At 46.0% G+C, this 17539-nt stretch overlaps 1 protein-coding gene across 1 annotated transcript in view; it reads left to right on the plus strand.

The window, feature by feature from the left end:
* Positions 1-2767: 2767 nt before the first annotated feature.
* The window catches only part of LOC138366709 (neural cell adhesion molecule 1-like), a 1471037-nt gene continuing 1456265 nt past the window's right edge, over positions 2768-17539 (plus strand). Inside the window, exons 1-3 of the mRNA XM_069327980.1 lie at positions 2768-2889; positions 3070-3095; positions 5837-5969. Of these exons, the coding sequence (XP_069184081.1) occupies positions 2768-2889; positions 3070-3095; positions 5837-5969 (281 nt within the window). The remainder of the gene's footprint in view (positions 2890-3069; positions 3096-5836; positions 5970-17539) is intronic.

Consider the following 17539-nt stretch of genomic DNA (forward strand, 5'->3'; position numbering starts at 1 on the left):
ACAACACAGCTCTTATCTGTCTGTATGATATTATTATTAAATGGTGTCGGATTTTCCGACAGTCTGAAGGGGTTTGAACAGTGGTAGGCATTGTCACAGCCATGGAAGTAATGTTTGAACGCAGATTATACTTAAATGCACAAGGCATCAGAAATGGTATACACAAAAATAAACACTCAAAAAATATCAACTTGGCTAAAGTAAGAAAATGGCAGAAATAAAATTATTAAATTGGGCTAGGCAACAAATAATTATGAACAAGCAAAATTGTAAATTAAATTAGCAATCTTTCATGAAAATGGCTGGAATTAGAAGCATGTAAATTAATTAAACCAGGCTAAGCACAGCAATTTAGAATAAAAATACTGGAAAGTGAAATTGCAAAATTTCATTAAAATGATTCAACACAACAAGTGGCAATGCAAGAAATATGTATGTAGCACATAAACTGGACACAAGAATGTATATAACTGCAATGGTAAAAATTATAATATGAAATGTTGTAGGAATAAATTTCAATTTTAGGCCTGGAGGAATTAAAAAGAATTATATTGTACAAATCCTTAACTGCTACTAAAACAAGAATTTCTTACTTCTCTTGACTTTGAATTTGCTAATAACACTATCAACACAATTAATGCACAATGAAATTCAAGTCACTGAATGGTTAATTCATAAGATATTGTGGATATATTTACGTTAAACCTCATTAAAACATAGCACACGATATCTTAGCTCTTAATTACTTAACTCAGGGCTGCAGGATTTGCAATATAACAGTGGCCAACACGAAAAACGGCGACGAGGCGTGTGAAGAGGCACATGCACGGTTTGTTTACAATCTGGTGCGACGGCAGCGCTCCTAGCGGCAGTGGCGCGAACCTTGGGAGACCCCAGACTAGAATGATGTTGGGAGCGCGAAGATAAACTCTGAGACGACGATATTGCGTCGATGGCGGTGGAGGAAGCATGATTTGCTAGGCAGGAGTTCACAGCAGAGTGGTGTAGCAGAAGGCTGTAGCGATGGTGAGAGGAGGCAATGTGGCGGTGCGAGTGGGAGCTGGCGACGCTAGTCAGACGGTTGGTCTTTTTTTTCCACCAATTCCTCTTAAATGACAATACAACACACACAATGATCAGTTGACACTTGCGACGATGACTGACGACGATTGCAGTAGCTTGAAACACTCACAAGACTTGATGCTGTTGGCGTTGGTGAAGGTGGTGGTGGTGGGTGGCGGAGGTTCCCACGTGGCACGAGATTCAAAATGGCTGGCGCGGGAATCTTCCTTTCTCCTCACTGATGAATTAGCATTCTCGCAGGAAGATATTGACCCCTACTTCTGAGACGTTGGCCTGGAGTAGTGGTTGATGGCAGGACCCCGGACTGGCACAATATTTGATGCGTGGGTGGCAGGATGGCGGCGGTGGCGGCTGGAACATGTGGCGATGTGGGTACTTGAATTTTCATTGTAGAAAAAGTAATTCTGTATCCCACTGCTGCTACCAGTATTCGTTGCCTTGCTGGGTTGAATGTTATACACAGTAGGCACTTCTGTAGTTTTATTGATTAAGACAACAAGGTGTATAACTGGCCAGCCAAGGTCCACCTACTCTGAGTCTGTGAGAATACTGAGCCTGCTGCAAGCACGGCTGGTGCTCCTCTGTCTGGCATGACATCAGAGGCCTACTCGCCTGTGATTGGTTATGTCTCAACCGACATACAATTTGAGTATAACAAATAACATGCACAATAATAATATCACACAATACTAAATGTGTGGTGTATGTGAAGCTCACATTCACAGACGAGTGTAATGTCATGATACCACACAGATAAACACGCATACACCGTCGGGTGTCTAGGTCTCCACCTATACCTGTGTCAGGTATAAGAGGGTGAGAACTGTGGTTGATCCCTCAGATCAACACAGACAGACACAATAATACAATAACAAGATCTTGTACTTACAGGTAGGGTACCTCTCTTATTCACTCAATCACTCAGGCACATTTATGCAAGAACTCGTAGATGGCCTGACAGCTGGGTTTGCTAATTCTGATGTGAGACCATTGGCGACAGGCTTTCCCACAAACCGCACTTGACATGGAGGGTACTCGCAGGAGGGCGCGCTGTATGTCTAACAGACATACTTGATGGCACTGGCGGTGAGTAAGGCTGGTGACGTCATGTGGTACAGTGAGGCAGGGCGGATGGCGGCTCGAGGCTAGCTACACGCTCTGGACAGTGGTGGCTGGCGGCTGCAGGTTATATGGTACCATGCTATGCACTGTGGTAACACAGGTTACTTAGGCAGCGGCACTCCTTAGTTCACTCTAGGTCACTCACAACGATTTCAAATTGTCACCAGGGTTTACCTGATACCAGTCTGTTTCGCTCTGGTGATTTGTCACTAGGCTTCTAAACAATATAGTCACCATCGCGATTCCGGGCGAGCGTTGGTATATCGAAAAGACACTGAGTTTAACTTGACGGTGAGGAATGAACGGTGTTCAGTCTATTGGCCAATAGACAGAACAGGACACGTCCACTAGCTACGAACTTCCTCAAGTGAATAGACCTCAGGAGACAGATCTGTTGCCTCGCTGGCGTCCCCTCTCTCTCTCACGCTTTGCACCAGCCATACTCTCTGACCCTATGGCATGGATGCTTAACTTCCCTGTATCTACTTCCTGCCTGGACATACGGCGGCCTCCATATTATAAACGTATTCCTGGTTAAGTGGGCATCCTGGAAATACCCAACATGACAGTTTACTATTCAGGGTTAATAGAGATAGGGCTTGTGCACGAGATCGGTGCACTGTGCACGAGATCGGTGCACTGTGCACGAGATCGGTGCACTGTGCACTGCAATGAGCCAATCAAGTCAGCTGTGGGATAATCTTGAGAGACCATCCTCCCACATCCATGTGTGTATTATTTGGTATCTCTCTCGTCTCCTTTCTAGTGAGTACATTTGGAGGGCTTTGAGAAGATCCCAATAATTTAGGTGCTTTATCTCATCTATGCATGCCGTATAAGTTCTCTGTATTCTGTCTATTTCAGCAATCTCTCCTGCTCTAAAGGGGGAAGTGAGTACTGAGCAGTACTCAAGACTGGACAACACAAGTGTTTGAAGAGTACAACCATTGTAATGGGATCTCTGGATTTGAAAGTTCTCATAATCCATCCTATCATTTTTCTGGCTGATGCAATATTTGCTTGGTTATGCTCCCTAAACGTTAGATCGTCAGACACCATTATTCCCAAATCCTTGACATGCTGTGTTCCTACTAAGGGCAGATTCGATTGTGTTTTGTACCCTGTATTATGTTTCAGATCCTCATTTTTGCCGTATCTGAGTACCTGGAATTTATCACTGTTAAACATCATGTTATTCTCTGCTGCTCAGTCGAAAACTTTGTTAATATCTGTTTGTAGTTTTTCAATGTCTTCAGCAGAGGTTTTTTTCATGCTGATTTTTGTATCATCTGCAAAGGATGAAACGACCCTGTGACTTGTATTTTTGTCTATATCTGATATGAGAATAAGGAACAACAGTGGTGCAAGGAATGTACCTTGAGGTACAGAGTTTTTAACTGTGCTCGGACTCGATTTTATTTGATTGACTGTTACCCATTGTGTTCTGTTCGACAGTAAATTGAGTATCCAGCGTCCCACTTTACCAGTTATACCCATTGACCTCATCTTGTGTGCTATCACTCCATGGTCACATTTGTTGAATGCCTTTTCAAAGTCTATGTATACAACATCTGCATTCTGTTTTTCCAAAAATCCCTAAGTGATTTTGTTGTAATGGTCAAGTAGCTGTGAGAAGCATGATCTTCCCGCTTTGAATCCATGTTGGCCTGGATTGTGGAGATCATAGGTTTCCATGAATCTAGTGACTTGATTCCTGATCATTCTCTCAAATACTTTTATTATGTGGGGGGTTAGTGCAACTGGTCTATAATTCTTTGCCAATGCCTTGCTCCCTCCCTTGTGTAGAGGGGCTATGTCCGCTGCTTTCAGCGCATCTGGTATCTCCCCCGTGTCCAACCTCTTCCTCCACACTATACTGAGTGCCTGTGCAACTGGCACTTTGCATTTCTTTATAAATATTGAATTCTTTGAGTCTGGACCCGGGGCCAAGTGCATGGGCCTATTGTCATTTTCTCTTTCAAAATCTGCTACGCTCGTGTTGATATCAGTGATATTTACAAGTGTTTGGATATCACGCATAAAGAAGTTGTCCGGATCTTCCACTTTCATGCTGTGTATCGGAGTGCTAAACATGTCCTCATACTGCTTTTTTAGGATTTCGCTAATTTCTTTGTCGTCCTCAGTGTATGAACCTTCACTAATACGAATAGGTCCAATACTGGCAGTGGTTTTAGCTTTCGATTTAGCATATGTGAAGAAATATTTAGTTTTTTCTTTATTTCTTGAATTGCTTTCTGTTCTAGTTGCCTTTCTTCAGTCTGATATGAATCCTTCAGTCTCTGTTCGATTTCTTCAATCTCCCTGTTTAAATTATTCCTTCTTTGTACGGAGAGTCGTGTCTGCTTAAGCATTTCCGTTAATTTTTTCTTTCTTTTGAAATGTCGTCTGCGTTCTCTTTCTTCATTGGACTTCTTTCTTGTTTTCCTCAAAGGAACATGTTTTAGACAGACTTCATATGCTTCAGAAGTTAGTTTTTCTATTCCTTTTGTAGGATTTTTATTTCTTAGAACATTTTCCCATTGAATGTTTGTAAGTTCCCTGTTTATTTTCTCCCAGTCTATCCTTTTATTATTAAAATTGAATTTATTGAATAACCCTTCTCGCTTGTTGTTTCTCTTGGGCCTACTACTGTTATTAATGTTAGTTTGCACTTCAATAAGCTTGTGGTACGAGTACGTAGTGTCTGAGAGAGTAATGTCTCTGATTAGCTCATCATTGTTCATGAATATCAGGTTCAGCGTGTTTTCGTTCCTAGTTCTGTAATCTGCTGACTGAGTGAGAATTTGTCACAGAATCTCAGTAGTTCTCTGACCTGTGATTGTTTATTTCCAGGTTGATTCCCTGCAATAATGTTATTGTTTACTATTTTCTATTTTAAACTGGGTAGATTGAAGTCTCCAAGAAAGATAATATCTGGTACTGGGTTTGCTAGGTTACCTTGAGGTTATCTTGAGTTGATTACGGGGCTTTAGTGTCCCCCGCGGCCTGGTCCTCGACCAGGCCTCCACCCCCAGGAAGCAGCCCGTGATAGCTGACTAACACCCAGGTACCTATTTACTGCTAGGTAACAGGGGCATAGGGTGAAAAACTCTGCCCATCGTTTCTCGCCGGCGCCCGGGATCGAACCCGGGACCACAGGATCACGTGTCCAGCGTGCTGTCCGCTCGGCCGGCCAGCCCCGATAGGTTATCAAGGATATTCTCTATTTTGTGGATTTGTTCAGTGAATTCCTTAACTGTTGCATCTGGCGGCTTGTATATTAAAATAATTAAATTTATATTTTCTACCTAGATTTCAAGTACCTCTACCACTTCATTGGACGAGACCCTTGATGGTTTCAAGCGTAGGTTAGACATTTATATGAATGAGAGTGTGGTTATAAATAGGAGCAGCCTTGTATGGGCCAATAGGCCTTCTGCAGTTACCTTTATTCTTATGAGTAATGCTGGTTAAATATAGTCCTAAGAAAGCATGATTCACTTAATACTGCCATCAATAATGCAGGTTAAATACAGTCCTAGGCAAGCATTAACCTTACATCATTAATGGTCATCACCAGCATATCAAATATTTGAGCCAGTGATGTGTACTAAACGGTGGGTGCCCCCAGGTCCACTGACGGCGGTGCGGGCGGTGGTTGGCGGCCGGGTGCTGCTCCCCTGCAACATGACGCCGCCCGTCGCCTCTGACGCCACCCACCTCGTCCTCTTCTACTACGGCGAGGTCGGCACGCCCATATACAGGTAAATACGCTCCTGTTTACACATTACCCTCCCTTCCCGTGCACTGTAGAATGCATCCACATCTCTTAACTAATAGGTCGCGATTTTTATGTTTTCGTTACCAACGTTAGAAATGGCATCTATGTAGAAAAGTTACAGCTCATAAATATATACGTTTTTTCTGCATGGGACTAGACAGGTAAGGTGGGTTGTTACAATCGCCGTCTAAATGCAGTCCTCGCCTGGTTCAATAGTCATTTATCCCACCTAACAACATCGTAGACGCCATAAACAATGCTTACCAAGGAAAGTGCCTTCATCGCTATTTTAGGGCGAATTTAGGTTAATGTAGGAATGCGGACAAAACCAGGGCGAAGATGGTGCCAGGTGGCAGGCCACACAACCGGCAACTCCCGCGACGCAGCAATGCCAGCCTCAGAGTCGTATAATGAAAGGTATGAGTAAGTAAGTAATTACCAAAAGAAGGCACCAAACCGGGAAGGCTATGTAGCACCATCAAATGCGCAGAATAATCAAAGGGCGCTAAATATCACCAAGGATGCCAATACGAGAACAAAAACGCATAAGGCAAACGATATCAAAAGTATCCGAGTCACCAAGAATTCTATTGAGGGACAAGTGACCGCGGGGGACGGTCGGAAAGCAAGACACACGCTTGTCCTGGAAGTCAGGACATTCAAGAAGGACATGCATGACCGTAAGAGGGACAATGCAACTAGGACAATAAGGAGCAGGGCGGCGCTCCATCAAGTGACCATGGGTTAAGCGAGTATGGCCAATACGCAACCCCGCCAGAGCTGTTTCCCATCGCCGGTTACAGTGGTAGGAGGACGGCCACGAGGAAACACAACATTTAAGAGAACGTAGTTTGTTACCAGTAACAGACAACCAAGAAGCCTGCCAACGGGAAAGGACGGAGGAATGGATAACCGGGTAAAAGTCGGAATATGGAATACCTTTACGAGAGATGGGACAAGAGCGGACAGCTTCCTTGGCGGCAGCATCCGCACGCTCATTTAAAGACACACCAACATGGCTGGGAACCCAACAAAACTCAACCGACTTAAATTTACTGTGAACAAGAAACAGCCAATGCTGGATCTCGACAACTACTGGATGAACCGGATTAAAGGACCCGAGAGCCATGAGGACACTACGAGAATCAACAACAACTACAAAGGAAGACTGACAACGAGAAAGCAGGAGACGAAGAGCATAGAGAATAGCATAAAGTTCCACTGTAAAGATGCTAGTCTCCGGAGGTAAGCGACACATATAAGTGCGATCAGGAAAAACAACAGAGTAGCCAACACCGTCCGCAGACTTAGACCCATCGGTAAAGACAGAAACGGAGCGGGAGTGAGAAGAAAAGTGCTCAAGGAAAAGGTGTTTTAGAACCGTAGGAGGGGTAAAAGCTTTAGTGATACGGGTCAAGGAAGTACAAAACCGCGGAAGAGGGACTCTCCATGGGGGCAAAGATGGAACAACACGAGGAGAAACATTAGAAATACGAACGGAAAGAGAATCCTTGAGGCGAGATAACCGGACAGAAAGAGGGAGGTGGTGAAGAGGAACAGGAACCGCAGGAGGGGTAAAAGTTAAAGCACAACAGAGGCGAGAGGAAGGATGTTGTAAGGACCGCGCAAAATAGTGAAGACAGTGAAGAATGTAAAGCAAGGAGAGTGCGCCTATCTGCCCCCCAAGAAGTATGGGACAAGACCCGAAGGAGGGTAAGGGCCTTAGAGCACTCAACACAGAGGTAAGAGATATGGGGAGACCAAGACAAACGAGTGTCAAGGAATAACCCCAAAAGCTTCGCGGAATCTTTGTATTCAAGGGGATGACCATAAAGTGACAAAGAGGGACGAAGAACGACCCGTTTCCGCGTAAAAGTCATGGCACAAGTCTTAGAAGTAGAGAACTTGAAGCCATGATCGGTGGCCCAAGTCGACACGGCATCAATTGCAAGTTGAAGCCGGCGCTGAAGGAGAGGCGAATCATCACCCTGACAGCAAAGGGTAAGATCATCGACATAGAGAGCGGAGAAGACATCAGAAGGAAGAGAGGAAAGAAGACCATTGAGGGCAACCAGAAAAAGAGTAGTGCTCAGAACACTACCCTGGGGCACACCTTCGTATTGCTGAAAAGAGGCAGAGAGAGCAGTACCAAGGCGCACCCGAAAGGAACGACGAGAGAGGAAGCTGCGGAGAAAGAGAGGGAGACGACCACGAAGGCCAAAAGAATGAAGTTGAGATAGAATATGATATCGCCAAGTGGTGTCGTAAGCCTTTTCTAGGTCAAAAAGGACGGCAACAACGGAGGTCTTCGCAGCAAAAGCAGTACGAATATAGACCTCCAAGTTCACCAGGACATCTGTCGTGCTGCGGCACTTGCGGAAACCAAATTGAGAAGGGGAGAGGAGGTGATGGTGTTCCAGGAACCACATCAGACGAACGTTAACCATACGTTCAAAGAGTTTGCAGACACAACTTGTGAGAGCAATAGGGCAAAAGTCCTTAGGGGAAGTACCCAGAGACCCCGGTTTGCGAACAGGGAGGACAACGGCATCGAGCCAGTCCTCAGGGACTGACGACGACTCCCAGATTCGATTATACAGACTCAGTAAATACTGAGACGTGCACGGAGGGAGATGGCGAAGCATCTCATAATGAATACCATCAGAGCCCGCCGCCGTAGAACCGCAGAGGGCCAGGGCAGAACGAAGTTCAGAGAGAGAGAAGGGATTATTATAGGGAAGCTGAAGACGAGTGCAGAAATCTAAAGGACGAGACTCAAGGACAGGTTTACGAAGAAGGAGAGATTGGGGAAGATGAAGACCAGAGCTAACAGAAGAAAAGTGGGAACCCAGTACAGAAGCGACCTGCAACGGGTCCGCCACAAGAGTATCATGGAGGTGAAGGACCGGTGAAACATCGGGAACGAACTTACCCGCTATCTTGCGGATACACTTCCAGATCTGGGCCAGAGGAGTTTCGGACGTAATTGTCGAGACATAAGATGCCCAACATTCACGTTTAGCCGTACGGATGGCCCTACGGGCCACCGCACTCGCTTTCCGAAAGAAAAGAAAAGAATCGGTCGTCTGCCTACGGCGGTGCCTCTTCCAGGTTGCACGCTTACAGCGGACAGCCCGAGCACAGTCCGCATTCCACCATTGAACGCACTTCCGTGGACCCCGAGAGGAAGAGCGAGGGATAGAGTGGAGGGCAGCGTTAAAGACAGTGTCATGAAAAAGGAGGAGAGCGCGAGAGAGAGGCAGAAGGGAGAGGTCAGAGAGAGCAGCACTGAGGGTGAATAGGGTCCAGTCCGCCTTAGCAAACTGCCACCTAGGGAAAGAGAGGGAAGGGCGAAAAGAGAAAAAGGAAACAAGGATGGGGAAATGATCACTTCCATGGAGGTCATCAAGAACCTGCCACGTGAAATCTAAGTAAAGAGAAGAAAAGCAGAGAGAAAGATCAAGACAAGAAAAGGTGCGAGTCCGAGAATCCAAATGAGTGGGCTCACCAGAATTCAGAAGAGACAGGGAAGAAGAGAGGAGAAACGGCTCAAGAAGGCGACCCGGGTATTCATCAGAACGTCACCCCAAAGTGAATGACGACAATTGAAGTCACCCAGCAGGAGCACAGGCTCCGGCAAGGAGTCTAGAAGGTGTTTCAAATCAGGAAGAGAAAGTGGGACACTCAGGGGGAGATAAATGGAACAAACTGTGTACCATTTCCCCACAAAGATACAAGCAGCAGAACAATGGAGAGGCGAAGGAAAAAGTAAAGGAACAAAGGGAACATCAGCACGAATCAAGAGAGCTGAAGAATTAGAAGCCCCAGCAATGGCTGGGGGGGAGGAGAGAAAGGAACAGCCACGAAAACGACCAGGACGAGCACCAAGCATTGGCTCATGGAGACAGACACAAAGGGGCGAAAAACCGCGAAATCAAAAGTTGGAGTTCGAGGAAATTGGCGTAATAACCTCGAACGTTCCATTGAAGAATGGAAAACGACGAGAAGAGAAAGGACAAAAACAGAGAACAAGGAAGAAACAAAGGCGAAAGAGCAACAGAGCACGTTAATGAATATCAGGGTCGGGATCAGGGTCAGCAAAGTCAGGGTTAGGGGGCATGGATAAACTGAGCAAAGACGGAGGGAAGGAAACGGGAAAACAGATCAGAGGTGGGCGGGCGGGGTCCAGAGGAGGAGGAGGAGGAGGAAGAGGGGGGGGGGGTAGAAAGAGGGGAGCGCACCTCAGCAAGAGCAGCAACCGAGAGGGAAGCGGGGGCTAAAGAAACCTCCATAGCAGGAACAGGGGGCGCAACCACCGAAATGGGAGGGGAAGGAGCGAGAGAGGCAGAAGTAGGGGCCGAGGAAGAAAGCGAAACCTTCTTACTCGCCGGGGAGGAGGAAGGAGAGGAGCCAGGCTTACGCTTCTGACTTAAAGAGACAGGTGTCCCAGCAACCACGCACTGGGCAACGGATTCTAGCGTCTCAACAGGAGAAGCTGAACGAGAGCACACATGACGGCCGTTTGGAGAGCGATGGACATCAGCCCGCACTGACAGGCGGCGGGGAGAGTCAAGAGACGGAGGGGAAGGATGGGAAGGAGGAACGGAGGGAGACAAGGAAGAAGACACAGGAGACATGACAGACCGGGTAGAAAGAAGGGGAACCCCAGACAGAGGACCAGGAAGTGGATCCTTCGGGAGAGAACCCAAAGGAACAGAGGAGGGGGCAGTGGGCGTATCAGGGTCCAAGGCCCGGAAACGGTTGTGAGTCTGAGGAAGGTGGGAAGGACGAGGAGAAGAAGAGCACAACACGCAAGCATAAGAGATATTAGCATAAGGCGGGAGCCGGCGAACCTGGCGTCTCGCCTCAGGAAAAGATAAACGCTCCCGGTGCTTCAAGTTGAGGACGGCTGCCTCAAGCTTGTAATGGACACACGCACGGGAGAAGGTAGGATGGGCCTCACCGCAGTTGAGGCAACGAGCCTGGGGAGAAGTGCACTCCGACTTAGAGTGACCTTCGCCACCACACAAAAGGACAGAGAGAGACAGTCCCGGAGCAGCGGAGGGCACCATGCCCAAACCTCCAGCTTGTTACAGAGCCGAGGAGAAGGAATGTACTCCTTGGACAGAGCACCTGGCACCAGCAAGAATGACAGAGGGTGGAAGGGTCCTACCATCAAAGGTTATCTTCACAACCCGGAGGGGTTGACGGCGACTACCACGAGGGGAACGAGTAAACGTGTCCACCTGGAGAATAGAATGGCCCTGGGCAGCAAGGATATGTCGAATATCGTCGTGGCAGTCGCGCAGGTCCCGAACACCGGTCGCAACATGGGGCGGGAGCAGAATAGTGCCAACACTGGCATTCAACTGAGCGTTCTTCAAGACCCAAACAGGGGTCTCGCCAAGGCAGGATAAGGCAGCCAAGCGAGAAGCTGCATCCTGAGAAGGAGCAACAATGACACGTGTACCGAGACGAGTGGGGTTGAAAGTAATGGAGGTATCCACGGAATCAACGAGATGTCGATGGAGGGAGAAATCGTCAGGAGGCGCAGAATCAAGAGGGAGGAGATCAAAATATTTGGCCCACGAAGGGGGACCAAACAAGGCTTGATAGGTAGCAGAACTGGAAGGAATCGAGCAAGGGCGGCCGTGACGAGGACGGCGGTGAGAACCCCCAGAGAGAGAGGGATTAAAAGGTGCAGTAGTTACAACTAGAGATGGAGCCGCGCCAGGGGACGAGGTAGTCACCACTGGGGGCTTGGGGCTCGACCCAACCACAGAGGAGGGAGGGGAGCCAGGGGAAGGAGTCAGAGAGGCCAAAGGAGGAGCAAGGTCGGGACCCAATGCAGTGGAGGCTACAGAGCCCGGTCTTCCAACACGGACCGACTCGGGGGCTTGGTCGCCCACCCCACGAGCCTGAGAATGTAAAGCAGAAACAGCCGAAACAGGGTTCATCATCATTACGAAAAGGAATATTCATTCACGAATGTGCCCCCACACCCACCATGGAGCCACAATTAGAGGCAGGACACCCAACAAGAAGCTATCGCCGATCTTGCCGGGGCCTCCTAGGGGTGCGTCGTGAGTATACGCCCCACAAACGCCACCTTAAGAAACCGACAGTCCGTCGAGATCGGGTTCAGTGACGAAAGGGGGATTGACAATAAAAGGTTCCCCTCGCTCTCGACGTCGGGTACTACAGTTCTACGGGTGCAAGAGTATGCCTCCTCAAGCACCCGGGCGTCAAAATAGAAGAAGTCCAAGGGAAGAACCAGAACGAGCAAAAGGTCGGCAGGAAACGGCAAGCAGATAGGAGAAGAGGGGGAGAAAAACGAAACAGAAGGAAAAGGAAAAGGTGCCCAGCAGAATTGGAGAGGACGGCAGCAGAAGCACAAGGCTAGAAAAGGACAGAGGACTGTCCCAAGGAGCATCACACTCCGGCAGCCACCCACTAAGCCCCCACACGGCGACAACGAGCTGAGCGGGGAGGGGGGTCAGTGACGAAAGGGGGAGTGACAATAAAAGGTTCCCCTCGCTCTCAACGTCGGGTACTACAGTTCTACGGGTGCAAGAGTATGCGTCCTCAAGCACCTGGGTGTCAAAACAGAAGAAGTCCAAGGGAAGAACCAGAACAAACAAAAGGTCGGCAGGAAATGGCAAGCAGATAGGAGAAGAGGGGGGAGAAAAACGAAACAGAAGGAAAAGGAAAAGGTGCCCAGCAGAATTGGAGAGGATGGCAGCAGGAGCACAAGGCTAGAAAAGGACAGAGGACTGTCCCAAGAAGCATCACACTCTGGCAGCTGCCCACTAAGCCCCCCTCACGGCAACAACGAGCTGAGCGGGGAGGGGGGAAAGGTATGAGTAAATATAGAGGCAGCCTAACAACCAATCAATGATAATCTTACTGTGACGTCATTGGCGGGCACCGAGCCGGGCTCAGGGATTGGAGCTTAGGTCACTGATCTTCCAGAAGCGGTCTAGGACAAGTGTCGCACCAGAGCTCTGCAGAAATTCCGCCTGAATAGCGACTATTGTGGCAAGATGAGCCTAATATGAAGAGCAACAACACTTCGATCACTCAAGGAGCAGCTTATGGAAGGTGGAAGGATACTATTGGAATAGTATTACCATTCCACCTCCTGTTGAAGGTGTAATCTTGATAAGTTACTGAAGAGATCAGCTGTGTGTCAAGAGCACGACAGCACGCCTGAGGTCACAGATGTTAAGTGCAAGAGGCCCATGTGACAATGGGAGATTAATCTGGATGAGTAATGGTCTAGTCCAAGAGGCAGTTCCAACGAGTCAAGAGTTGGTAGGTCGTACTCCAAGAGGTTGGTCTGCTCAAGGAGCCAGCGTTGGGGCTTGAAGAATTCAACTGGACGACCAGTGAGGTAGTGATCTATTAACCTTTGCCTGTGAGTAGGGGCCAGTGACAACAGTGACTATTTATTGGCCAATCTGAGTAACCAGTGACTAATGTGAATAAACAATGATATTGTGGACACTGACATTGAACCAACATTGCTCAGCCAGTTGAGGCGGTAGTTAAATAATTTTCAGCCGAGGTAGTGAATCAATCCAGACAGAATTAGTCTGAAAGCTACCGGGTGGTTATTGGATTGTACCTGGATCGGGTTCTGGGAGTTCTTCTACTCCCCAAGCTTGACCTGAGAGAACTTGGTCCAACAGGTTTGGAGGAGCCTACAGGCTCACATATTCACAACAGCCCGGTTGGTCCGGCACTCCTTGAAGACAACTATCCAGTTTTCTCTTGAAGATGTCCACATTTGTTCTTGCAATATTTATTATACTCGCTGGGAGGATGTTGAACAACCATGGACCTCTGATGTTTGTATAGTGCTCTCCGGGTGTACTTACGGCACCCCTGCTCTTCACTGGTTCTACTCTGCATTTCCTTCCATTTCGTTCACTCCCGTATGTTGTTATATTACTGTATAGATGTGGAACCTAGCCCCTCCAGTATTTTCCAATTGTATATTATTTGACAACTCTCTCGTCTCCTTTCTTGAGAGTACATTTGGAGAGTTTCGAGACGAACCTAATAGTTTAGGTTCTTAATAGTGTTTATGTATGCTGTATGTGTTCTCTGTATTCCCTCTATTTCAGGAATCTTCTGCTCTGAAGGGGAAAGTGAATACTGAGCTGTACTCAAGACGGGACAGCACAAGTGATTTGAATAATACAACCATTGTGATAGGATCCCTGGATTTGAAGGTTTTCGTAATCCATCCTATTATTTTTATAGCTGACGTTATATTTGCTTGGTTATGCTCCCTACATGTTAGGTCGTCTGACATCATTATTCCCAGATCCTTTACATGCTGCTTTCCTATTATGGGCCGATTTGATTGTAATTTGAACCTTTTTTTTGTTTTAGGTCCTCATTTACCGTAACTGAGTATATGGCATTTATCACTGTTAAGGCCTGCTTGAGCCAGTAACTGGGTTCCTTGTGCTTAATGTGTTTTAGAGCCCCTTCTTCTATGATCCCACCCCAAGTCAGTGGTTAGCTCTCAAGAATTGGCGATAACAAGTAATAGTGCAAGGAATAAAGGAAGGTAAACAAGAAAAATAAACCTTCACCAATATATTATCTATAGAAGTATAACTACACTTATGTACACTGTGTTGCTTTTACCCAGGACACAATAGATCTGCAGTGTTCTTCACATCCCAGCGAGTCCAGTATCTTCAAGTACACATCGTCCACTCTTAATGGTAGTCACTGGCGAGTTCACTTCATCCACATGGGGCCAATCTACACCATATCGTCACAATGTCCCTATACCCCACATCCACTCTCCAGTAACACTGACTGAGGGCTTCAGCAACACTGACTAAGGGTCTTACATAATCACGTACAGGGGTAGCTAACACCTCGGCAGAAGTCTCTAGCAACACACTAGCAGCACTTCTCAGCAGACAGACACTACTATCGTCTCATAACTCCTCTTGGCTAAATCCCAGGTACATCAGTCCATACAACACTACACAAATAAAAGAGCTAATACACTGCTTGTCCCGACGGCAACCACTTGTTCTCTCACAGGACCTAGTCAGTAGTTCTGGACTGCCCAAGTTGAACTGATTTCCACAGCGTAATTGCCTCAACATGTCACCTCTGTGAACATAAGTCATTAGCCAGACAGACAGTATGCTGGCTGAACTTAGGATGGTACTCTTCACCGGGAAACTGAAATGTTATCAGATGCATCTTCTAGATGGCGTTGATATCATTCCTACTCCCACCAGAGATCATCATCATCGACCTCACCTCCTAACTGAGGTATGAAACAGGAGTCACTCATGGACGCCACACCTCAGCCAACAGATGGCGTTGTCTGCGTCTCACCTAATACCTGGGAGTTGGAGTGCAGGTTCATAGATGGCGCCAAAATCGTCACTCTACACTCCATTGTTGTTGATACCGTAACAATCACTATTAAACATTATGTTATTTTCTGCTGCCCAGTCGGAAACTTCATTAATGTCTGCTTGTAGTTTATTAATGTTTTCACGTAAGTAATTTTCATTCTGATTTTTGTGTCATCTGCAAAAGATGATACGAAGCTGTGACTTATATTTTTGTCTATATCCATTGTTGTTGATACCGTAACAATCACTATTAAACATCATGTTATTTTCTGCTGCCCAGTCGGAAACTTCATTAATGTCTGCTTGTAGTTTATTAATGTTTTCACGTAAGTAATTTTCATTCTGATTTTTGTGTCATCTGCAAAAGATGATACGAAGCTGTGACTTATATTTTTGTCTATATCTGATATGAGAATAAGGAAAAGCAGTGGTACAACTGTGTAAGGACTGTGCCGTGAGGTACAGAGCTTTTAACTGTGCATGGACTTAATTTTATTTGGTTGACTGTTACTCTTTGTGTTCTGTTTGGCAGAAAATTGAGTATCCACCGTCCTACTTTACCTGTTATTCTCAGTGACCTCATTTTGTGGGTTATAACTCTATGGGGCATATTTATCACATATCTTTGTAAAGTCCATGTATACCACATCTTCATTCTGTTTTTCTTCTAATGCATTGGTGATTTTGTCGTAGTGGTCAAGTAGCTGCGAGAGGCATGATCTTCCTGCTTTAAATCCATGTTGGCCTGGATTGTGAAGGTTATTGGTCTCTATGAAACTGGTGACCTGACTCTTGATAACTCTCTCAAATATTTATTATGTGGGACGTTTGTGCCATTGGTCTGTAATTCTTAGCAAATGCTTTGCTCCCTCCCTTGTGTAGAGGGGCTATGTTTGCTGATTTAAGCGCATCTGGTATCTCCCCCATTTCCAAGCTCTTCTTCCACACTTCCACACTAAATTGCCTGTGCTACTGGCAATTTGCATTTATTTATAAATATTCAATTCCTTGAGTCTAAACCCGGGGCTCAGTACATGGGAATGTTGTCAATTTGCCTTTCAAAATCTGCCACGCTCGTATTGATATCAGTTATATTTACAGGGTTTTGGATATCACACATAAGGAAGTTGTCGGTATCTTCCACTTTCATGCTGTTTATTGGAGTACTAAACATGTCTTCATACTGTGTTTTAAGGATTTCACTAATTTCTTTGTCATCCTCTGTATATGAACCTTCCCGTGTTAGAATAGGTCCAATACTGACAATGGTTTTGCTTTTGATTTCATACATGTGAACAAATATTTGTGTTTTTTTCTTTATCTCTTGTATGGTTTTCTATTCTAATTACATTTCTTCAATATGATATGATTACTATTGCTTCAGTTTCTGCTTTATTTCTTAAAGCCCCCTATTTAAATTATTCCTTCATTGTAGGGGAAAGTCGTGTCTGCTTATGCATTTCTGTTGCTTTTTCCTTTTTATGTAGTTCTGTCTGCATTCTCTTTCTTTGTTGGACCTCTTTCTGGCTTTCAACAAAGAAACATGTTTCAGACAGACTTTATATGGTTCGAAAGTCAGTTTTTCTGTTCCTTGTGGGAAATTTTGATTTCTTAGAACAGTTTCCCATTGAATGTCTGTAAGAACCCCTGTTTATTTTCTCCCAGTCTATACTTTTATTATTAAAATAGAATTTATTGAATAACCTCCTTTCACTTGATCATTGTTTTAGCTCTGTTATGAGCATTGATGTTAGTTTGCACTTCAATGAGCTTGTGATCTGAGTATGGGTATCTGAGAGTGTACTGTCCCTGATTATGTCTTCATTGTTTGTGAAGACCCGATCTAGAATATTTTCATTCCTAGTTGGCTGTTATCTGCTGGGTGAATGAAAATTTGTCACAGAATCTAAGTTGTTCTCTTCTCTGTGGTTGATGTGAGATTTTTTTTCTACGCTTACCTCCCTTAGGAGGTGGACTTTAAACATAAAGAACTGCCTACTGCAGATATTTCTACTCTAAGGCTGAGCCTAATAGAAAAGCGGGAGTAAACCGCCAGGCTTCCACGACATGGGTGAAAACCTGTCCACTTGGGCCGCTAGTTCCTCCTAGTTTAAAACGTTAAAACTAATAAAGGGTATCCGACGGGTTCTCACAC

The sequence above is a fragment of the Procambarus clarkii genome, chromosome 20 (assembly GCF_040958095.1).
Source record: "Procambarus clarkii isolate CNS0578487 chromosome 20, FALCON_Pclarkii_2.0, whole genome shotgun sequence".
NCBI classification, from domain to species: Eukaryota; Metazoa; Arthropoda; class Malacostraca; order Decapoda; family Cambaridae; genus Procambarus; species Procambarus clarkii.